Source organism: Lathyrus oleraceus, chromosome 1 (assembly GCF_024323335.1).
Source record: "Lathyrus oleraceus cultivar Zhongwan6 chromosome 1, CAAS_Psat_ZW6_1.0, whole genome shotgun sequence".
NCBI classification, from domain to species: Eukaryota; Viridiplantae; Streptophyta; class Magnoliopsida; order Fabales; family Fabaceae; genus Lathyrus; species Lathyrus oleraceus.
In genome coordinates, this window is record NC_066579.1 from 102,060,809 (window position 1) to 102,084,358 (window position 23,550).

The 23,550-nt window shown below is 33.3% G+C and overlaps 2 protein-coding genes across 3 annotated transcripts; one reads left to right on the forward strand and one right to left on the reverse strand.

Annotated features, from left to right (window-relative positions):
* The first annotated feature begins 1,381 nt into the window (after positions 1-1,381).
* LOC127119573 (probable phospholipid-transporting ATPase 8) lies at positions 1,382-7,774 on the forward strand. Of its 2 annotated transcripts, none has more exons than XR_007802892.1 (10): positions 1,382-2,582; positions 3,351-4,714; positions 4,829-5,216; positions 5,294-5,382; positions 5,593-5,701; positions 5,777-5,998; positions 6,090-6,215; positions 6,408-6,549; positions 6,623-6,814; positions 6,951-7,177. XR_007802892.1 is itself a non-coding variant. In XM_051049832.1 (10 exons), exons 1-10 carry the CDS (start codon positions 2,190-2,192, stop codon positions 7,542-7,544), a joined length of 3,576 nt encoding a protein of 1,191 aa, XP_050905789.1. In that variant the 5' UTR covers positions 1,385-2,189; the 3' UTR covers positions 7,545-7,774. The 2 variants fall into 2 exon arrangements, 1 of the variants encoding a protein (XP_050905789.1); XM_051049832.1 differs by having other exon boundaries at positions 1,385-2,582; positions 6,408-6,506; positions 6,951-7,774.
* A 13,649-nt stretch (positions 7,775-21,423) lies between these two features.
* Positions 21,424-22,477, reverse strand: LOC127119581 (uncharacterized). Its single transcript, XM_051049845.1, has one exon. It carries the CDS (start codon positions 22,362-22,364, stop codon positions 21,576-21,578), a length of 789 nt encoding a protein of 262 aa, XP_050905802.1. The 5' UTR covers positions 22,365-22,477; the 3' UTR covers positions 21,424-21,575.
* Between the last annotated feature and the right edge of the window lie 1,073 nt (positions 22,478-23,550).

Consider the following 23,550-nt stretch of genomic DNA (forward strand, 5'->3'; position numbering starts at 1 on the left):
CCACGCCAACGAGCTTCGTCATCAAACGCCCAACAACAAATCCCCGCCCAAGAACAATGTCAACCCATCCAAACCCAACGACCAACCTCACACAATCACCCTACCAAATACACCTAACCACCAAACACCCAACCTCGCAACCAATTCATGTCACACACCCAAACTCAAAACCAAGAATTAAACCCTAACCACCAACAACCATACGGATCCTCCACACCAGTTTATAGCCCAAATGGTTCATACGATTCAGCATCATGTCATCATAGCCCCCTAATGAATACCCAAACATCCCATTGCCACAACACCTAACCATTGTTTGACTTTAGTAAACCACAAGAACCATTGCTTCGTTTCAAAACGATTCAATGTCCCAATTCAGGCAACCATACCGTCCACAACTCACCTAACTACAACGACTAAACTACAACAACATGGGCACCGAACTCAATTACGGAAGCTCCGTTGGCGACAACCCCCCCCCCCCCCCCCCCCCCAACTATTTGGGAGAAATGATGAAAAATCTATCAAATACCGTTGGACCTTCCACTAGACCTTCGCACCAGCCACCATTGCATCATGTCAGCACTCAAAGATCCCAAACATTTCAGAGAAATCGTGGGAGACCTCGAAGACAGGCTAACGCGCCTGGATGTGGAATATGGGGTGTTTGAATCGGGCGGATCATTGATTTTCTTGTCAATTTTATGTATTTTAATTTATATTATAATAATATTTTTTATTTAAATATTTAATTTAATTAATTATAAATATAAAATATAAAATTAAAAAGAAAGACATGCATAGTGCACGCGCCACATGCATTGGCGTATACATTGATGTAGTGTATGCATGTGCCAATGTATGTGGCTTCAAGGCATGCATGCGTCAATCCCTGTAATGCTCATTTGTAATGCATGCATGCGTCAATGACTAGGCGCCTCCTTTGATTGACAATTAGATACGTCAGTTCAATTGGAGCATAAATGATGAAACGTGATTATTTCGATAATTAATTTAAAAAATAAATTATTTTAAAATTTAAATTAAAAAAAAATGGTTATTTTAAATAAATTATGTTTTTTTAGAGTGTCATCATAATTGTGACATATAAAAAGACTTTCACGTCACTATTCCTTTAGTTAAAAAAAATATTAATAGCTTTTAAATAATTTGTACTTATGAATCATTTGTATCTCAATGAGCTCTACATTTATCAATATTTTTACCTCATTAAATAATTAGTATTTATTTTTATTAGAACTACTCTTTATTATACAAATGAGTGTTGAAATTTAACAAGTTAAAACTAAAGAAAATAACAAAAAAAACAACAACTTGTATTTCTATTATTATGATTACATTGATTACATTCACCTGTATAGTACCTTTTTTCCTGTTTTGGTCTCTTTCTCTCTCTTCCCTTTGATGAATGAAAGAAATGTAATGTAGGACTATGTAACCAGCTCTATGTTACTACCGGTTCTTTCTTTCTATCAATTTTTTCTTTGATGTCTCTTTCACATTCATTTTCATTTCCTTGCTTATACTAGCGGCAACCTTAACTGCTTCTACTTACTCTCACACCAACTTATTCTTCTCTCTCTCTCTACACAATTCCCTTCATCAACCATCAAGTAACAGACAACTTCACCTATCATTTACACCAAAGAATTCTCTAAATCTATACACCTTCAAGGGTTTCCCATTATACCCTTTACACATCACAAAGTTCTTATCTTTATGTTTTTCTTGTTGAGTTTTTTTACTTGAATTATACAAGCTATATCTATATATATGTTTGTATATATATAGTTGTAGTAGAGATAGATCAAAGGTTGTTTTTTTTGTTTGTACAATCAATCAAGGTTGTTTTTTTTTAATTTGTATAACCAATCAATCAAGCTTGTGTTTTTTTCTTAGCTTGTGATGTTTGTTGTTCTCACATTTATTTAAAGTTCAAATTTTTAGGTAAAGGGGTTGGCCTAATTTGGGTGCTTTTTTCATAGAGGGTGTTAAAAATTTGAACTTTATTGTTTGTCTTTGTGATGTTTGTCATGGGTGTTTCTTTGATTTTTCGGGTATGACTCATAGTTTACAATTAAGTAGATACGTCTGCGTGATCAAATATCGTGTGTTCTCTGATTGAATTCGAGGATCATTTGGAATTTAGAGGGGAAGGTGTGAAAAAAATGCCTGAAGGGGGAAGAAAGAGGATACATTTTAGCAAACTATATTCATTTTCTTGTTTCAAGTCACCATTTAAAGAGGGTCATTATCAAATTGGACAAAAAGGGTATTCAAGAGTTGTTTATTGCAATGATCCTGATAACATTGAAGCAATTCAGTTGAATTATGATGGAAACTATGTTTCAACTACCAAGTATACAGCTTTTAATTTTATACCAAAGTCATTGTTTGAACAGTTCAGAAGAGTTGCAAATATCTACTTTCTTGTTGTTGCTTGTGTTTCGTTTAGTCCTTTGGCACCTTATACAGCTTTGAGTATTGCTGCGCCTTTGGTGGCTGTTATTGGTGCTACTATGGCCAAAGAAGCTGTGGAAGATTGGAGAAGGAGAAGACAGGTACTGTTTCACTTTAAGCAATTTTATTAAGCACTTATTAAATAAGTGATTATGTACCCCAGGGGTTGGCCTATTGCTGAAGGCTGGCTTGAGTCCTGAGAGTGTGCTCCTCTCAAGGTCTCAGGTTCGAATGTTAGGTGCTAACAATTCGTGTGTTGGGTCAGATCCATACAGAGTCAACTCTGCCTTTAAATTGGCCCCCCCGCAAGTTTGGTCTCCTTGGATTAGTCAGTCACAAAGTCGGATACCAGGCTTTAAAAAAGTGATTATGTATAAGCTAGTTCATTATCAAGAGATAAAATGAAGTAAAATTATATAAGGTATAGGCTGTTTTCATAAGCTAGTCTGGAGATATTATAGAAATAAGCTGAAAAACTGTTTATGGGCATGTCATAAGCTGTTTGCAACAGCTCGTCCAAACAACCTCACAAGTACTTATACCAGAAGATAAGTTCAAATAAGTCGATCCAAAAAGATTATTAGTGGTAGTTTTAATTTTGATCTAATGCTTTTTATGGGAAAAATAGGTTAGGAAACATGATTGTTGCATATCATTTTCTCGTATAATCAAGTGTTGCTTTATGCCTAAGTAACTTATTTGTACCTTTTTTTGTGCTTACTATTTTTTTTTTTCTGTCAGATGATTTGCTTGGATATGCTTCACTTTTGTCCTGTTATGAGTCATCATTTTCAATTGGTTTCTTTTTCAAGATAGTTTTCTTAACTTCCTTTTCATTGAAAATTTTCATTTTCAATCGGTTCTTTCAGGATATAGAGGCGAACAACAGAAAGGTTCAGGTATATGGTAAAAACAATACATTTGTGGAGACAAGATGGAAGAAGCTTCGTGTCGGTGATGTGATTAAAGTGTACAAAGATGAATACTTTCCTTCTGATCTTCTTCTACTTTCATCAAGCTACGGGGACGGTGTTTGCTATGTCGAGACAATGAATCTTGACGGAGAAACTAATCTAAAATTAAAGCATGCATTAGAGGCTACAACTCGTCTTAATGATGAAGAATCTCTGCAGAAGTTTAGAGCTATGGTCAAATGTGAGGATCCTAATGAAAATCTATACTCATTTATTGGAACTTTGAAATACGAGGGTGTAGAATATCCTCTTTCATTGCAGGAAATCCTTTTACGAGATTCTAAGCTGAGAAATACCGAATATATCTACGGCGTTGTTATCTTTACTGGCCATGATACAAAAGTGATGCAAAACTCCATTGATCCTCCGTCAAAGAGGAGCAAAATTGAGAGAAAAATGGATAAGATAATTTACATTCTCTTCAGTACTTTGATTTTGATATCCTTTATCGGTTCTTTGTTTTTCGGTGTCGAGACCAAAAGGGATATTACTAGTGATGGAAATTACAGAAGATGGTATCTTCATCCAGACGAGTCAACAGTATATTTCGATTCTAGAAGAGCAGGCCTCGCCTCGATTCTTCATTTTTTGACTGCGCTTATGCTGTATGGGTATCTAATTCCGATATCACTTTATGTGTCGATAGAACTTGTAAAAGTTCTGCAGTGTATTTTCATCAACCAAGATCAGGAAATGTATTTTGAAGAATCGGATCGGCCAGCTCATGCACGGACGTCTAATTTGAATGAAGAACTCGGTCAAGTTGATACTATATTGTCTGATAAAACAGGTACTTTGACATGTAACTCTATGGAGTTTGTCAAATGTTCCGTTGGGGGTATTCAGTATGGTCGCGGTATTACCGAAGTAGAGAAGGCACTTGCTAGGAGAGCGAAGGGTGGAGAATCTGAAGGTGATGCGTATTCATTGGATATCTTGAGTAAGAGTAGCGAGGCTGTGGAACCTCAGAAACCAATTAAAGGCTTTAACTTTAAAGATGAACGTATAATGAACGGATTATGGATTAACGAACAACATCCGGACATCATAGAGAAATTCTTTCGAGTTTTAGCTATATGTCATACAGCAATTCCTGATGTAGATAAAAAGTCGGGTGAAATTTTGTATGAAGCTGAATCGCCAGATGAAGCGGCATTTGTCATAGCTGCAAAAGAGCTTGGTTTTGAGTTTTTTGCTCGGACACAAACAAGCATTTCGTTGCACGAACTCAATCATGAAAGAGGAAAAAGGGTTGACAGGTTGGCTAACTCCTTTTACTATGCTAGTTTCTATGATTTTCGCCGGTTTGGGCAATGTTCATACTTTTTAATTTTAATGTTTAATTATGTTTTGTTGACTTCATTGATGAGCAGAGTGTACCGGCTTCTGCATATCTTAGAGTTCAGCAGTTCTCGCAAAAGAATGTCGGTGATAGTGAGGAACGAGGAAAATAAAATATTGCTCCTATGCAAGGGTGCAGACAGTGTTATGTTTGAAAGGCTCTCGGAATATGGAAGAGAATTTGAGGCTGAAACCAATAATCATATAAAAAAATATTCCGAGGCAGGTTTAAGAACTCTCGTGATCACATACCGTGAACTTGGCGAAGAAGAATATAACCAATGGGACAAGGAGTTCTCGAAGGCCAAAACATCTTTAGCAGCAGACCGTGATACACTGGTCGATGCAGCTGCTGATAAGATGGAAAGAGATTTGATACTTCTTGGAGCTACCGCAGTCGAGGATAGACTGCAAAAAGGGGTCGGTATAAAATTCCGCTCGAATATGAATGCCATTAATTATTTGATGAAGTTAACTTTGTTTACTTAAAAATACAGGTTCCTGAATGTATTGAAAATCTTGCTAAGGCAGGAATCAAGCTATGGGTATTGACCGGGGACAAAATGGAAACTGCGGTCAACATCGGGTATATCAACACGGCTTGTTCTTCTTTCTGTTACTTTTAAGTGTTGTCAAATAGCGGCTACAATATCGCCATACGTAGCGGAATTTCAACAAATTGCTATTGTTCTGCAATAGCGATGTAGTACAAAGTATTGTCAAATAGCGGCTATATCGCTATAGTAATATAGCGTAGCATAATTTGACACTAGTTTTTTCCTCTCCGTTTTTACAGGTATGCTTGTAGTTTACTTAGACAAGACATGACACAGATAGTGATCACTCTTGATTCATCGGAAATCCTATCATTGGAGAAACAAGGGAACAAGGAGGCTCTAATAAAGGTACACGACCTTGCATTTATTTTTGCATCCAATTTTCTTTCATTATTTTCGTTCTTTGATACGATGATTGTTTAGGCCTCTCATGATAGCATTGAGAAGCAAATTAATGATGGAATCTTGCAAATCAAGTCAGCGAAAGAGGGTTCCTCATCGGAAAGTTCTTCGTTTGGCTTGATAATTGATGGGAGGTCCTTGGAGTATTCTCTCAACAATGCTTTGGAGAAACCGTTCTTTAAGTTGGCTAGTAATTGCGCTTCTGTCATTTGTTGTCGGTCTTCGCCAAAACAAAAAGCTCGTGTGAGTATAATGGATGCACTATCTGAATTTTTCTTCATAGAAATAGTGGAAATTTCTTGTATATAATTGCATGATCCGAAAAAATATGCAGGTTACGAAATTGGTGAAATTGGAAACAGGAAAGACAACGTTATCTATCGGCGATGGTGCAAATGATGTTGGCATGCTTCAGGAGGCTGATATTGGAGTTGGCATTAGTGGTGCAGAAGGGATGCAGGTCAATAAAATGCATTTTCTTGAACTTATTTTGGCCCTGCCGTTTTTTCGGTCCTTGAAATACATATATCCTTCATGTCCGTAATATGTGAAGAAGTTGAAAATAATTTTTAACTTAGACCCTGTTTGGACAAGCAACTTAACTAATTAAGTGCTTATTATATAAGTTCTTATTTATAGACTATGTCTACAGGCTGTGATGGCGAGTGATTATGCAATTGGTCAATTCCGTTTTCTAGAGCGTTTGTTGTTGGTACATGGCCACTGGTGCTATAGGAGAATATCAATGATGGTAAAACCATGCATTCAAAGAACTGTGTTTGTGAATGCATCATGTATGTTATAATTTAGAAAACTTAATCCACAAAAAACTCGGTCACTGATAACTTGTTTTATTTATCGATGCAGATATGTTACTTTTTCTACAAAAACATTGCATTTGGATTCACCCTATTTTGGTTTGAAGCATATGCATCATTCTCCGGTCAAGCCGCTTACAATGATTGGTACATGTCGTGTTACAATGTGTTCTTCACTTCATTACCGGTAATCGCCCTCGGTGTTTTTGATCAAGATGTTTCTGCCAAACTATGCCAAAAGGTACCAAATTGCCGTCTTTGTTCATAAAGATACATACGATTGAACGTCGTGTAAAACTTGTCTACATAGTTATTAAATTTTGGGATTACTTGTAATCCAAGAAACCTTATACTAATCAAACTATCATTATACACAGTATCCCTTTCTATATCTAGAAGGAGTAGAGAACACTCTCTTCAGCTGGCCACGGATAATCGGTTGGATGTTAAACGGAGTCATTAGTTCCTTGCTAATCTTCTTCTTAACGACTAATTCCGTCTCAAACCAAGCCTTCACAAAAGACGGTCAAGTAGTAGATTTCGAAATACTCGGTGTGATAATGTATACTTGCGCAATTTGGGTTGTGAATTGCCAAATGGCACTTTCAATCAACTACTTCACTTGGATTCAACATTTTTTCCTTTGGGGTAGTATCGCATTTTGGTACATTTTCTTGATTGTTTATGGTTACATATCTCCAACCACATCAACAACAGCTTATAGAGTATTTATGGAAGCATGTGCTCCTAGTGCTTTATATTGGTTAGTTACTCTTTTTGTTGTTGTTTGTGTTCTTTTACCATATTTTTGTTATAGAGCTTTTCAAAGTAGGTTTCTACCAATGTATCATGATATCATACAAAGAAAACAAGTAGAAGGAACTGAGTTTGAGATAGGTGATGAGTTACCTAAAAAATTTCAAGGGAAATTAATACATTTGAGAGAAAGGTTGAAGCAAAGGGAACCTTGAAATGTGTAAAATGTAGATTTGGTTTGAAACTTACATTCTTGGAGATGGATTTGTATTTGGTTTATTGCTTAGTTTGGAGGTGATTTGTGTAGTAAGGTTTGTTAATAGCCTTTTCTAGAGATGATTTCATTATTTTTTTTATTTAGTTTATACCATAAGAGGTAGATTAGCTATGTAAAGATTGTGTAAATTGTTGTACCATATATAGAATTTGTATTGGTTAATGGTAACATTTGTACATATTTTGTTATATGATTTGTGTGTGCGCACGCGCGGGATCTTATCACAAGGTTGAAGTTTTGTATGATCTTTCGGTTTTCAGGAGAATGAAGTTATGATATTCTAAAATTCGGTTGGAAATTAACTAAACATTTTTATTTTAGTCCTCCGGTTTTTAAGAGACATGATGCATGATTTGAATCATAATCAACAATGAGATTGACATCATTTTCTTTTGGAAAAGTAATTCCCTGATATGGTGAATATTTGAGGTACCATATAACGGACATGGCTGCATCTCAATGAGCTTGTTGTGCGGAATGCATAAATTAGCTTAAGATGTGGACATAATATGTGATCTCTGAATGACTTTAGGATACCTTTTTAGCACATTAAGTAGTTTTTCAGTTTCAGTTTTGCTTAATTTTGCATTTATAATAAAAGGATGATTCAAATCCTCATCTAAAAAATTCGTACCTAAGGTTATGAGTTCATGGCGTCGGCTTTATTTTTGAATTTTCTTTGTTGAAAAGATGTTGAACTCCTTGTCATAAGCAAATTTGAAGGTTTTGGTCTTTGGTAGTGGAATTTCTATCCAACAATCTTCTATATGCTTCAACTTTGTTGTTTTTATGGTTGGTGCTACCAATTAGGCATGCCTCCAACATGAGGTGGGTCAAATAAACTCTTTAACACACTCATCGATAACATCGACTTCGCAACAGGAATCTCTAATTGATGATTTTTTCATAAATTTTGATAGAATAAATTCTATTTTTTCATCTCATACTTCAAAGATAAACTTTCCTTTTTTCACATCGATTACCTAAGATAATTGGGATTGACGTTCTCTTCCATCTCCATAATCACGAAATCAATGGATATGTAGTTGGACAACTCTTATTGGTATGTCTTCCAGTATTCCTACCAAGTATTTTATAGATCCATCTTCCAATTACAATGATATATTGGTGACCTTCATCTCACCTAGATCGAGTTTCTTATATATAGATGGGAAATCAAGCTTACAATTGCCCTTAAATCACACGCATAAAAGAGTGTAATTCAATGAAAAGATGTAATGGTTAAAGGATGATCTTTGGAAAACATTCAATTCATAGGACATATTTCAAAACAACCACTACTTCAGAAAAATTCAAAATTTCGTGAGGGAAATTGATTTCCTGAACTGAATTATGAAAAACTATTTGGAAAAACAATATAGAAACAGAGACATGTGAGACACAATGGATCATGCATGCAATGAATATTTGGAGAATTTTTTAGTACTAAGTTATCAATATATATATTGCATGCTTGTACCTTAAAAACTCAAGATCAATGTTGGTATTAAAAGTAAGTCTTGAATCCTTTGATGTTAGTTTTCACACATTGCTTGAAACTTTTTCCATACTTTTGACATGATCATTTTTATTTAACTTTGCCTTCATCAAAACATATTAGATAGAGAGTCTTGACTTCACATTCTCCCCCTTTTTGTTGATGACAAACAATTGAAGCTTTATGCACAATGCTCCCCCTAACAATGATAACTCCCCCCTTGATTCATGCATCCATGAGAGTTTTACAATTTTTAAAGCTTGCTTGTTAGAGAAAGACACAAAAATATCATAATATCTTCTCCCCCTTTGTCATTAACAGAAAGGTTGGGATGACTCACCCTTTTTTAGTTTTATCTTCATTTTTCTTACCGATGTCCTCTAAATATTTTCTACTTCGTAGCACAATAATGTTCAAATGCATTTTTAATTTGACTCAGATTGTCCTTAAAATATTCTTGTATGAGCATTTGAAGACAGTTGTTGTTGCGTTTCTTGAGATGTTTGGATCTCTTACATATTATTATGTGTGGATATAGATTCAACCTTAGACTGCAGTTGTCTAAGAAGCTTATTATATGCAAATTCAGGTTTTTAAAATTCTCGTTTTACCGAGTTATGGTTATGACAAAAAAATTCATCAGCAATTCGAGGTTGGACTTTCTAGGAGCAGGAACACCCTTTTGTCCTTGGAAGCCAGGGGAGCCAACTGGTGTTTCATTTTCTAGATATTGGGGATTGTTATTTTTGTAGGAAAATTAGGGTGGTATCTTCATCCGAGATTGGAGGTATTCGAGTAAGGGTTTCCTCTTTGGGAATTGTTCACATAATTAGCCATGTCTTGGATATGTTCTCCTGTTGCAATCACACAGCGTGCAATACCAGTGTGACCAACTAATCCACAAATCTCATAGGTCGGGGCGATAGGGACTACAATGCTAACACTTAAATTATCGAATTTTTGAAATAAGGCCTCAACCTTAACATTATATGGTCCAGAACACTCACCTCATGTAAGAATCCCTTTTGGGGTGATTTCTTAGTTGCATGTTCGATTCCCCGTTAATAATGGTTCCCCACCATTTCTTCTATGAGTGCATAAGCTTCTTCAATATCCTTATTCATTAATCCCTAGGACTGTAATTACATTGATTATCATTCTCGTAGAATAAAGAAGAGTATTATATAACGTATAAACTATCAATTATTTCTAAAGTTCATGGTGGGAGAAAAACATAAGCATTTCCTTAAACTGTTCTTAAGCTTTGTATAATGATTCCATGTTGCTTTGTTAAAAATGCATTATCTAGTTTTGAAGCTGAACAGTTTTGCTCGGGGGAATTAACGAATTAGAAATGCAATTTTTAGCTCATTCCATGTCATAACGTACTTCATGGGTAGGGATTGTAGCCATGATACATACCTTAGGAACAATGGGAAAAGTATCATCCGTGTCGTTTTCGGGTATACCATGCTCATTTTTATGGTGTTGTAAAATTTGGAAAAAATAGACAAATGTATTTTTGGGTCATCTATCGATGAACTTGAGATCTTAAACTTCCACATTCAAGTACCAATTGAGAGAGGAACTATGCACATCCATCTGATATACATTGAACAATAATATTTGTATCAATCTAATGGATTCAAGATGGTCAATAGAATAAAAAAATCCAGTATGACACAAACTTCCATCTTCTTTAGTAGGTAGCAAAGTGTTTATTGATTTGTCAATAACAACTTGCTTCATTGACAAACCCATGAGATCACATTCTTCATAACTAAATGGAGTCATATAATATATATATATATATATATATATATATATATATATATATATATATATATATATATATATATATATATATATATATATATATATATATATATATATATATATATATATATATATATATTGTGTTTCCTTGGTAAACAATCCATACACCTTGCTATTAGAAGCACAAACTACAAGTAATCTTTCAACCTTGCTTTTAACATCTTCACACAAAGTCTCTGCATCTTCAACATGATCAACATTTTCATGATAACTATTCTTATTATGCATTTGAGACTTTGTCAACATGTCATACAAGATGTTTAGAACATCTTTATCAACATTTTGATTTACCATTGAGGATTCCTGGGATTCTTCACAAACTAAACATGTGGATGAGATGATAATTTCTCATAGGCCCAAACATGATTGGGACTTCAATCATAATTTCTCCAGTAACTAGATCAGTCTTATCAACCTGAGAAATATTGTGGAGAGCAATATTTGAACATATTTCTTATAAAACAACTTGTGGCTGAACTTCAAGACATTAAGAGTAACACCAATTCCAGTTTTATCAAACACACTATCATGTTTTTGGTTAAACAAAACTCCAGACATATGAGAAGGAATGCCATAATTTCTATTCTTATTCAACTCCTTCTTCTGAACCACTGCATGTTGTTTAATGTTGGGAGGGCCTCTAGCCTGACCATCGGGCTTCCCTTCAATGATAAACTCTTTCTTGAATATCAGAAAGTCCATATATGGTAAATCAGAAGTATGAGTAAGAGGTTGAACTATCTTTAGTAACATCTTAGTTTATTTCTTAGGAAGGAAAACTTCATAATTACTTCCTTTTCAACATTGAGATCAGTACACATGTGACAACCACCATCTTTATCTTTACAAATTTCCTTCTCCTATAGCTATCACAAGGAGCCACACAGTTTCTTTCTCCAATCATCTACCTAATGCATCTAAGAAACCGATCTTAACAATAGAACTCCTTGTGGGAGAAACAAGTAACAAGAATATTAGGCTTGCTAAGCCATACATGTTGATGTTGCCTTTAAAGCTTCTTATTCCACTAAGGATGCAACTGTCGATGGTGAGATTGTCTACCATACAACTTACAGAATTACATAGGAATTGAGGAGACACACTTAAGAAACTGATAATCATGCTTGACCCGATGCTAATACATGTTACATGACATTCAACATTTTGGTTTCTAAAAAGGAGCAATACACATTTTCTTTCAATTCAGTTGTTCACTAGAATGCATAACCTCTTTCACGTCTTTGAATGTTACAAAATTCTTTGCTAGATTAAACTCATCTTTTTCATCAATAAAGACATTAGGGATTCTTCTTTGCTTCATTAGAACACTTGAGCATTCAACTTGAATATGATCAAAGTATTTACACTTAAGACATTGGATCCCTTTCCACCTGTAGGAATAGTTGATATTTTTCCTTTCACCATCCTTTCCTTTATGACAAATGTTCTTGATATTGGTAGGGACATTCTTCCTAGGTCTCTTGTCAAGTTGTCTCATGACTTTACTAAATCTCTTATTAAGCCTGAGATATTCTTTAGAATTACATTCACCTTGAACATCACAATCTTCATAACTGTCAACAATCTTTGAAGGATAAACGGCTGCTCCTTCTTTAAAGTTCTCTATCTCGAATATAATAATATATCTCTGGAGCTCACCCAAATAAAATAGGGTGTCTGCTCTAATGCCAATTGAAAATTTTGTTCTTAGGAGAGGACAAATGTTGGACCAGATGCCTGAGACAACAAGAACTACTAGTTTATAACAGGTTATAGTTTCTGGAGGCATATGTCATACATGATGTCTGAGACATTGTAAACTAGAAACCAAAAAAAAAAAGTTTGCAAGCAAGATGTGACAGATTAACCTTTACAAGATGATGAAGCAAAAAAAGAAAGAAAAAAAAACGCAAGAGATTGGTAACCTAGTTCGATGAAACCACACCTACGTCTGGGGGCACTCTACCCAAGAAAGGAAACCCATTACTTAGAATTAGTACAATTAGTCTTACAAGAATCACCAAACCCTATTTTGTTCAAAGCCTCTTCCTAATCCTAGTGTCTTTCTATTTAAGGACTCCCATAAATATGAGAACCTACTCACTTTCTTCTCAATCACACAACCCGTGATTGTGTTTACAACTTAATGAAGAATGTTGAATGTTACAACTCAACTAAGAGAAATCTTTTATGCCAAGTTACTGCAACAGGGAGGTGTACACAAAGATTCAACCCTAATTCGGTTATGACATTAATGTGGAATAAAAGAAACACTTTGTTCTTAAGTTTATAGAATTAACATCTTGGAACAAGGTTTACAACTCAATAAATACCAAACTCTATGCCTTATGATATGAAAGGATACACGTAGTGGTGCACATACAAAGACTCAAAAGATAAACCCTAACATTGGGTATCTTCAAAACTTGCACACCTCAAAAGTGAGGTTTGAGTCTTCTTAAATAGAAATGCAATCCTAGGATTTTCTTGGATTTCTAGTTTAATTTCGTCCAAAATAATAGCATAATCTTGTTGGATTTGATTTTCTCCATAAAGTTCTCCAAAAAAAGATATGATTTGTTATTAATTTAAATTTAAATTTAAATTTCCATATAAATTGATTTGATCTTCAACAACTGTCAAACAAACCACACAAACTCATTGCATTAAATAATAATAACAAATCTGATAGAATATAAACCATATTTTTGCTCAAAAAATGCAACAATATTGGTCTGTTGAACCGGGGACAGATGTTGCACTGCACATATTGGAGCATTGTATTCTACATGTTGTAACATACATCCAAATCCATTCCTCTCCATAACTTATAGATCTTATGAGGTAGAAAGAATCTTGGATAGAGAAATACTGAACCACAACTGCAATAGTTGTCAGATCTTGTAGTATACACTAACATGTGTCTTGTTGATGGAGACCAGATGTTATACCACACATGTTGGAACATCGTGTTCCACATGTTACACCAGAGCATCCAAAACGTATATTCTTCGTGTAAGTCTTCTTTATAGAGTAGTCCTTAGACCAAACATTTCTTGAAGCTACATTTAATCAAATCTTCTTTGACTCAAATAGATCCAAATCTTTTCAAGTCAATTTTGGATTATCAACACAAACTTCTTCTAGAAAGCAAGACTCTAGATCATCTGAAGAAGCCAGCACCTCAACACTTCTGAAGGACATCAGAAGATAGTCAGAACCTAAACCTTAAGCTTATTCCTTAACTAGTTTTTTCAAGCATTTTAGCCAAACAACTCTTGCAACTAGTTATGTCAAGCACTTTAGCTAACAACTCTCCTTGGCAACAAACTCAGATGTTGGAACACATGCTGGAACATCTTATTCCACATGTTGCCTAAAATACATCATGTTCATGTGTTCTTTTATCAAATGCAGTCAATCCAAAAGGAACAACAATGACGTCCCATCAAGGTTTTTCACCTCCTCAAGTAAAGCGGTCGGGTTGAGACATATATGATAAACCCTCGTCTTGCAAAGCATGGGAGAGGGCTTGAGGGGACTATTGTAATCCACTAACAGGGACCAAGACGAAAATCCCAGAGGCAAAGAAGCAAAGGAAGCAAACGCAATGAGAAAATGTACTTTTATATCCTCGCCTAAGACAGACAATTATGTCCTATAAAATATTACCAACTATCCAGATCAATTAGACAATTGTATGTGTTGTGCACCACACCGCTTGCATACGATTTGAACCACTCCCACTATATAAGAGGGAAGGTGCGCGATTCTCAGTTATTAAAATTAATTCTTGCTCTCACATCACTTTTCATTTTCTCACCGACTTAAGCATTGAAGTGCTAAATTTATAGGCTAATCTCCTCTCCACAGCATTGGAAATTCAAGTTCACCATAATGAATCACTACTTCATCGTTTACCGAACCACTATTGTTCCGTTACGAAACAACCTGTGAAATAAGTTCTTTGATTATTGAAATCTCCAACAAAAAATTAAAAAAATGTTGAAATAATAAACTTAATCCAACTGCTATAAAAAAATAAAATCACAAAATACTTTCGTTTAATTTAATTTAAACAAATTTTTTGTTTCCTTATAAATTCGATCTCCCATTTATTCCAAGATTCTAGAAGTGGTCCTTGTTACTTGTTTTTCGCTAATTGAACAAATTCATGAAAGTGAAAGTGGGTTAGTGAGGGCATGACATGACTGCATGGGGAAAAATCTACCATATGCCCACTATTAGCAAATGTAGCCATCTTATTACACTAATTATATATAACTACTATTATAATAAATTGCAATGAGTAATTGGAAGAAATGAGGTGGCCTAATTAGTAATAATTTATTTTAATAATCTCGTACTTATCCACAATTCATTCATTTAAAATGAGTGTTTATTTATGCTCGTGCACATAAAAAAGGTCACCCCTTTTCATGTTTTGTGGGTTGAACATTTACTTTGTAATCATCATCGTTTATTGTTTTATGATCATTACTTAATACTTCCTCCTATCTTTTTAAATGTCATTTTTTTATTTTTTACCCATACCAAGAAAACTAATCATTATTATTACTTTTCAAATAATAATTTTTCTTTTACCTATAATACCCTTAATTATTTATTACATTCACTTTACTTTTTCTCTCTCTGCAATCATTATCTAGAGATAATTTTGACAAAATTGCAATTAATATTACCTTGAACTTTGCAAGTGACAATTAAAAAGAAACAAATTTTTTACAAGAAAGTGACACTTATAAAGGAAGAGGGATTACTTTCCAAGTTATCATTGACTAACTACTTTTAATGGGGTTTTCTGCCCTAATGATAAATCTTGCTGAAGAATTCAAATTCAGTTTACTCATACCAATATAATGTTAGTCTTCCAAGTGATGGTAGAGAGTAGTTTTCTATATTAGAAAGAAAGTTTAAAAAGATAAATAGTTTATGTAAGTTAATTAGTAAATTATTCGTCCTTAATATTAAAATTTGTAGGAAATTTTACAAGTAAAAAAAATTTCTTCTGAATTTTTTGAAATAAATATTAAAAGAATTTTAACATGAAAATATTTATAAAAAAATATTATATAGACAAAAAATTTGTTAATTTATATGAACAATTTACCTATTTAAATTCAGAAAGAATCACAAAATTCTCCTTCAAAAACTTATGATATTTCATAACTATTTTAAAAGGAAGTTTCATAACTAGATGTAAAGATTAAATATATAACTTTATGCTTTCTATATTTGAACCTAAATTTATATTATACATTAGTCAAAATTGTGTGTTTTCTAGAAGCACTTTCTCGGATCTACTTAAACTTTAAAAGAGGTAACAAAAGAAGAAATGTTTTAAAAAGCTAAACTAATTACTTTAATTATTATATAACACCTTTAAGAAAAACATTAATTATTAGTATAACATTAAGATAACTACTTTTTGGAGAAACATTAAGAATTGTTATTTGATTAAAAGCTCATACACGAGGGATGCAAAACTTAAAAACATTTTATTCAAAAGCACTAGTCAATTTCTCTTATCCTACATCCAATAGAAATGGGATTGCATTTTTTGTTTGTCTTATATACATGAAAGTGCTTTGTTGGCTGTTAGCCTTATTGGGCACTCATCCAAAATGCAAATGCTCATATTCTAGATGGAGAACAATAATAACTTTTTTTTAATGAAATATCAATAAAAATATATTTGTGCTTTTTAATATGAAATTTTTAGAAAAGGGTTTAAAAATGAGCTTTTTGAGATTGATTTGATTTTTAGATTCATCAATTATGATATATTTAAAATATTTAATAAAATAATTGATTTAATTGATTAAGGTGGAGACTCGTGTGTTTAATATCTAGGAGTACTCTCAATTTTTTTATGAGTTTAATTGAAATACACTGACAGTGTAAAATGATTTTACACCGTCAGTTAATTATAGACGTCGGATGGTAAAAATAATTTGACTTTTATTTTAAAAATCTATAAAATAATGCAAACGGATGATGACGATTAATCGACAGTGTAAATTTTTTTACACTGACAGTGTATAGTAATTAATCTTTTTTTTTATTGCAAGATTGACGTGCCACCTAGTTTGTTATATTTATTCTCAAGTTTTCACTCTATCATTATCACTTTAAACATCATTGAACATTTTATGGCGTGGTTGATCTAATAGTCGTTAAATGATGATATTGTGGTGACTTAAATAAAGTCCATTCTTGTAAGATTTTATTAGGTAAATCCTTGGGTCGTCTTATAACTTTTTCGAGTGGGTCATTGAACCTTTTATTTGAGGTTTTATTCTGCCACCTCTATAATTACACATGACACCTTGCATATTTCTATAATACCTATGTTATTCTTATCAAAAATTTATCAGAATGTTTGAAGGAAAAATCCGGTAGAACATGTAAAATTTATGATAAAAATTGAAAAATTAGGAATTGTATTCCAAAATCCGGTATGCATTCTTATCGTTTAAAAAAATGAATTTGACATGTCATATTTTTTGATAAATCTGGTATCTTAAGAAAGTAATTTTTAAGATAAAAATTTTTTGAAAACTATTTTAGGTGTGTGTGAGTTGCCTTAGTACTTCTAAGCTACTTCCTTACTTTTACAATATCATGGTCATTTAGATATACATACATAAATGAACGAGTGAGCTTTCATACTTTTTTTGAGACTTCAAGATTTTTGCTCAATTGCTTTTAGTTATATAAGCATTTTGATCTTGAATATCCTTTTTGACGAGGCATTACATGATTCTTTAGATAGATCACCATAATCAAGGTTGAAAGTTATTGCCACTGACTTTAAACATCGTTGTCGTAATTAAAACTTCAGATAAATCTTTAGCGATATTTTTAATTTTGTACCTGCAAGCATATAGATCCACAAGATGTAATTATTATACTCATGTATTAAATAGGTCATGGAGTTTTATATAATTCTACTCAAGCTTTAATATTGGTTACTATGTTTGTTTTAGATTTGCTACCTAAAACATATTTCTATGGTGTAACTTGACATCGAAAGGTGTTTGTCATTACTAGATCCAACATTATAATCTATTGGATGTTAATGCCTACAAATAAGGTTAAGTTCAATATACGCACGTACAGTAGATGGATTGATGTGGAATCTTACTTATTTATAATGGTTAGAGGGTAAGGCATTGATCTCACGATGTTGAGACCGACAAGAGATACAAATAAGAGCAACAAATGGTAATATTAATAGTTGAGTAGAGGAGCATATTAGTCACTCATGGTTATGCATGATATATACGTCATGACAAAATCTATCCCTAGAAAGCTTTCTTACTATTAACATTGAAATCTTCACTTTACTTTTTGTTATTTACTTTTATGCATCACAACAACTATAAAACTCTTCTTTATTTAGAATCTTAAAAATTGTTAAATGATCTTTAAAACTACGAGTCTTTGTGGATACGATAATTACAAACTTACTTTTTTGCTTGCAACAACTACCAAAGAAATCAATGCCCCGTCACAAAATATTTAGGGGTGATGTCATAAATGTCACATGTGTATGATTAAAGCAATCAGATTCGCACAATGCCAATGTGAAGACAAAGAAAATATACCACAAAGTGGAAATCACATATTCACCCCCTTTTGGTAGTTAGACCCTCAAAAGGCAATGGTGAGTCCCCATTATGTCGGCCTCGAAATAGATTCTCACATTGGGACAGGGGAGATGTATTGACCATTGGATGGGCACGGTCCCTAAAAAAGTCCAATAAAAGTTTGAGCACGATGTTGAAAGACGAGTCGTCTCTTAGATAAAATTGTTTTTACAGACATAAGAAATTTTACATTTTGATTCTTCAAATCAGAAAGTCTTATCTTATAAATGTTGTTCTTCCTCTTTTTACTGAAAAGAACTGAGCCATCCTTTTGACATACAGCTTTACAAGATTTTTGATTGAAAATAATATCATAACCATTGACACTTAATTGACTTATAAACAACAGATTATGCATTAATCTTTCAACTAAAAAACATTAGTAATGGAAGGAATTTTAACGTTACCTATTGATCCGGAGCCAATGACCTTCCCTTTCTAATCACCTCAAAAATCGACGAAGCCTACATGCTTAAGTTCTAGGCTTTGGAACATATGCATTCTTCCCGCCATGTGTCGTGAGTATCCAGAGTGTAGGTACCATGACTGGTGTCTCAACTCTGTTTCTAAGGATATTTGTAACATATACTATCTTGTCCTTAGGTACTCACATCTTTCTGGATCCTTTGGGGTTAGTCTTCTCAGAGTTCTTAACAAACTTGGGTTTTTGTATAGGATAAATATACATGTATGCATAATTGAAACGGAAATGAGATTTCACTTTATCCGTAGGTTTAGAAGCAATTTTATCTTTAGGCATAATCCATTTTGTTTCCCAGAAGGGACAAAATGAGACTGAAGAATATTTGGCTTATCATCTTTTTCAGAATCAGATTCGTCATCAGAATCATAGCCAATACTCATTGTTCTGTTTCTGCTAACACCATAAATCATGGAAGCCATTAAGCTTCTATTCAGGCTTTTAGCAAGAAATTTATGAAAAGATTTATCATATTTCTTTATGATATCACCAGAAACTGTAGATGCTTTAGAAATAATTTTCTTTTCAGATTTGAGACTCTTGCATTGAGGCACATAGTTGTTGTTTTTCAAAATGAGATTTTCTTCACTCAAACTTGATTTTTTTTCCTGAAGCTTACAATAAGCTTCTGATTCAGGTACATGAATCTTCTTCAGATTCTTGTATTTGTCCAAAAGATTCTGATATTTTTCTAGAACTTCAGATAAACTAGATTCAAGCTCAGAACAAGAAAGTTCAGAAAATACCTCTTCAGAAATTGTCTCAGATTCAGATTCTAGTTGAATCGTTTATGCATGAGCTTTTATACAAGCCATCAGCGCTACGTTAGCATGTTCTTCTTCATAATCATCTTCTGAAGACTCTGAATCATCCCATGCGGCCATCGTACCCTTCTTCTTTCCTCTAAAGTTTTTCTTAGGCCTTTCTTTAACTTAGGAAATTCATTCTTGAAGTGGCCAGACTCCTTGCACTCAAAGCACGCGAGTTCTTTGCCATCTTCAGCCTTCTTGGATCCATAAGTGGACTCAAAACGACCATATTCCCTTCTTTGTCCTTTGAATTTGCCTTGCCTTTTCTTCTAGAGTTGATTAACAAGTCTGGACATAAGAGACAATTCATCATCTTCTTCTAATTCCTCTTCAGACTCTCCATCAGTTTCTGCTTGAAGAGCTTTTGTCTTCTCAGGTCTTTCTGAAGACTTCAGAGCAACAAATTTTCTCTTTCTCTTAGGCTCATCTTCCTCGAGCTCAATCTCATGACTTCTTAAAGAACTAAACGGCTCTTCAAGAGAACTATTGTTAAGATCATTTGATAACTTCATAGCAATTACCATAGGTCTCTAACGCTTAGGTAAACTCCTGATGATATTTTAAACATGATCAACGTAGAATACCCTTTGTCCAGAACCTTAAGTCCTGCAACAAGAGTCTGAGACCTTGAGAACATGTTCTCAATAATTTCTTCATCCTCTATCTTGAATGCTTCATATTTTTTAATAAAGAGGGATCGATCGAGCCGTAGACATTGAGAAATATGGTTTGAAGAACTCAGGGATAAATTCCCAAGACCTGGATCGCTGGGAAACATTTCTAGAATCACGAAAAGGGGAGTCAACAGAGGCCTTTATTTCATTAAGAAGACCGGTCTACTGAACCACGTAAAGGGAAAAACTTAGTAAATTTATAAGTCCAGAGTCTTTGATAGTCAGTGTCGGCAACATATTGGAGGAGTTACGATCGAGGGTTTGCGAGGAAGTTGAAAGCAGTTACAACTCAACTTGGGTTTCAAACAAATAGTGTTGTTGATGACACATAAACACACTAGTGAGAACCTAAAGATTAAACTGGATGGAATGCAATAGTTTCTTAGTGGTCATAACTGACATCGACGATTACTTTGTAAATAGAATAAATAGTTGACTCATACATGCTATCCATGCCACTGGAGTACCCAAGTCAAAGAGCGAAATAGTTGAGCAAGAAACATTCATGCGTCTAAGTCCCGTCTTTTCCATTAGTCTTTTGTTTCATTAAACAAAACATTTGATTTTGCTTTTTCTTTGATTAATGTCATTTATTGCATTTTTCCTTATCATAAAATCTTTTTCTACACCGTTACTTTCAATTCATACGCACGAGTGTATTCAAGCGACGATTTTTCCTTATCTTTTTCTTTGATTTTGCTCAAGCGACGATTGTATTCAATTCATACGCACGAGTGTTCACAAAAATAATTTACACAAATTACTTTCAAGATTTCTCGAATTAATTTTACCGACTTTTAAATTCGTGATTATTTATCAAAAACACATCTAAAACAAATCACTATATAAAATCTAAAAACTAATATTATATATAACTTTTCTTTTTCTCTTTTTCCTATTCCAAAAACTGAATTCCATAATTAATACCTAGAAAATTAACCTATTGTCCTAATCATTTTATTTGTGACTAAAAATAGTTAAAATTTGAGAGAAATTAATCAAACATGAAGAGGAAAACCTCTTCCAATAATAGCATGACCAACACCGAAACCAATTAACTCTTGATTATACGGTAAATATGATTTTCTCTTAATCTCTTTCTTTCGTAGATAAAACGCTTCCATTGCCGTTATCGGTGCCGGAATTTTCCTCTCCGTTACCGGAGTCTTTGTCTCGGCAATTATCGCTATGTTTTTCTCTGCGTTTCCTTTTCCACCGCTTTTCACCTTCGAATTCTCCACTTCGCTTACGTCGCTTTTACTTCTCCGGAGTAAACTCAGAAACTTCCATCGCTTCGAAGATGAAGAATTCGAAGACGAACCAGTGGAATTGCTTTTCTTGCATTTGATCGGAGAAGCCAACGGCGATGTCATCGGAGATTTCGGTGTCCAAAAGCAATACGACACCGGCGGAACCGCATCAAGTTCGTCTTCCACCTCCGACAAAGACTGAACCGAAATATCCGCCGCGTCGGAATTTCTTCTGTCATCATCGCGGCCCATCAGATCCCGTAACGGAATTAAACTCTCCGCCGCGTCATCACGTTTGGAGATGGAGAAAACGCCTTGAGTTCTATTGCAGCGGCGGTGATCGAAGAAAGCTTCATCAGCGGTTTTTCGAAAGGCGACGAATTCGAAATTGTCGTTGTCGTTTTGGAAGTGTGAGTAGTCGTTTTCGATGATAACTTGTTGAGCGACGTCGTTTAAGTTATTAGAAGAATAAACGCTGAAACTTGGACACAACAAAGAGTCCATTGCACTCTCTTCGTTTTCTTCTTCTTTATGCATTTTTGGTTTTTTTGTTTTGTTTATTTTTTTTCTTCGTCTAATCGTTTTGTTTTTTGTTTATGAAATTTGATTTGTTTTGTGTTATTTATAGTATATGAGATTGAGCAGTTTAGGAAGGAAGACAAAAAGAAGAAAAGCAGCCAACGTGTGACGTAAAATTTATACTATAGTATTAATTAATTAATTAAGAATATCATATTATATCATATCATGGATACTTTTTTAAATGCATATCCATATCATATGACATATATTATGCATGACGGAATGGCGTTTTCTAACTTTTATTTTTTGTTTTTAAATTAGCTGGAAAATTTATTTCCAAAGTCTATGATTTAATTTTGATGAATAATACTCTCTCTATTTCTTTTTGTTACTATATCCTCCATTCATGTAGATTTTTTAAATTTCTATTTATTGATTATTTATTAAAAAATAGATTAATTATTTTTCACTTTTAATATAAAATATTTTATATAAAATTTGCATCACAAATATTTATAGATGATATTTAAATATAATTAAAATGAGAGTTAAATATTTATAAAAATATAATAACTATTGATAATGTAAAATATCTGTATATTATAGATGCATATTAATTATATTCAAAGAAAAAAATATCAATGTAATATCTATCAATTTATTTCATAAATATGTTTTTATTTATTATATTTTAATTCATGTAATTATTCTACTAATAATTATTTATAAAGATATTTTAATACCTAAAATATATTTTATTATTAAAATTAATATATGTAATAATCATCTTTAAAATGTACAAAATTTAAAAGTCATTTTGATGCATATTATAGAATAAATATAAAATATGATAAGAAGGTGGATAAAGATAAAATATGATAGTAACATGTCATATTTTATAGTGTGTTTAATACACATTTGAATCTGATTTATCACTATTCTCACACAAACAAGACAATTATTTTTCTTAATATAGTTCTTGCTTATATTAGTTTGGTACAAAGTGTGTTGCACTCAAAATGCATAATTGAAAATTACGTGTTACTTTAATTTGGCTTTGTGAAAGTTGTGGTTTATAAGAAGGGAAGAAACAGTTGTTGAAAATAAATGACTATGAGAAATAAAAGGTCTAATCAATAGCTATATGATATACATTTATGTATATCCGTGATATATATTCCATGAATGGAACGCAACGCAA

Coding starts and splice junctions, on each gene's coding strand:
- LOC127119573 (XM_051049832.1), top strand. CDS start 2,190: ATGCCTGAAGGGGGAAGAAAGAGGATACATTTTAGCAAACTATATTCA. Junction 5,217..5,293: donor AGGATAGACTGCAAAAAGGG/GTCGGTATAAAA, acceptor TTAAAAATACAG/GTTCCTGAATGTATTGAAAA. Junction 5,999..6,089: donor CGCCAAAACAAAAAGCTCGT/GTGAGTATAATG, acceptor AAAAATATGCAG/GTTACGAAATTGGTGAAATT.
- LOC127119581 (XM_051049845.1), bottom strand. CDS start 22,364: ATGCATAAAGAAGAAGAAAACGAAGAGAGTGCAATGGACTCTTTGTTG.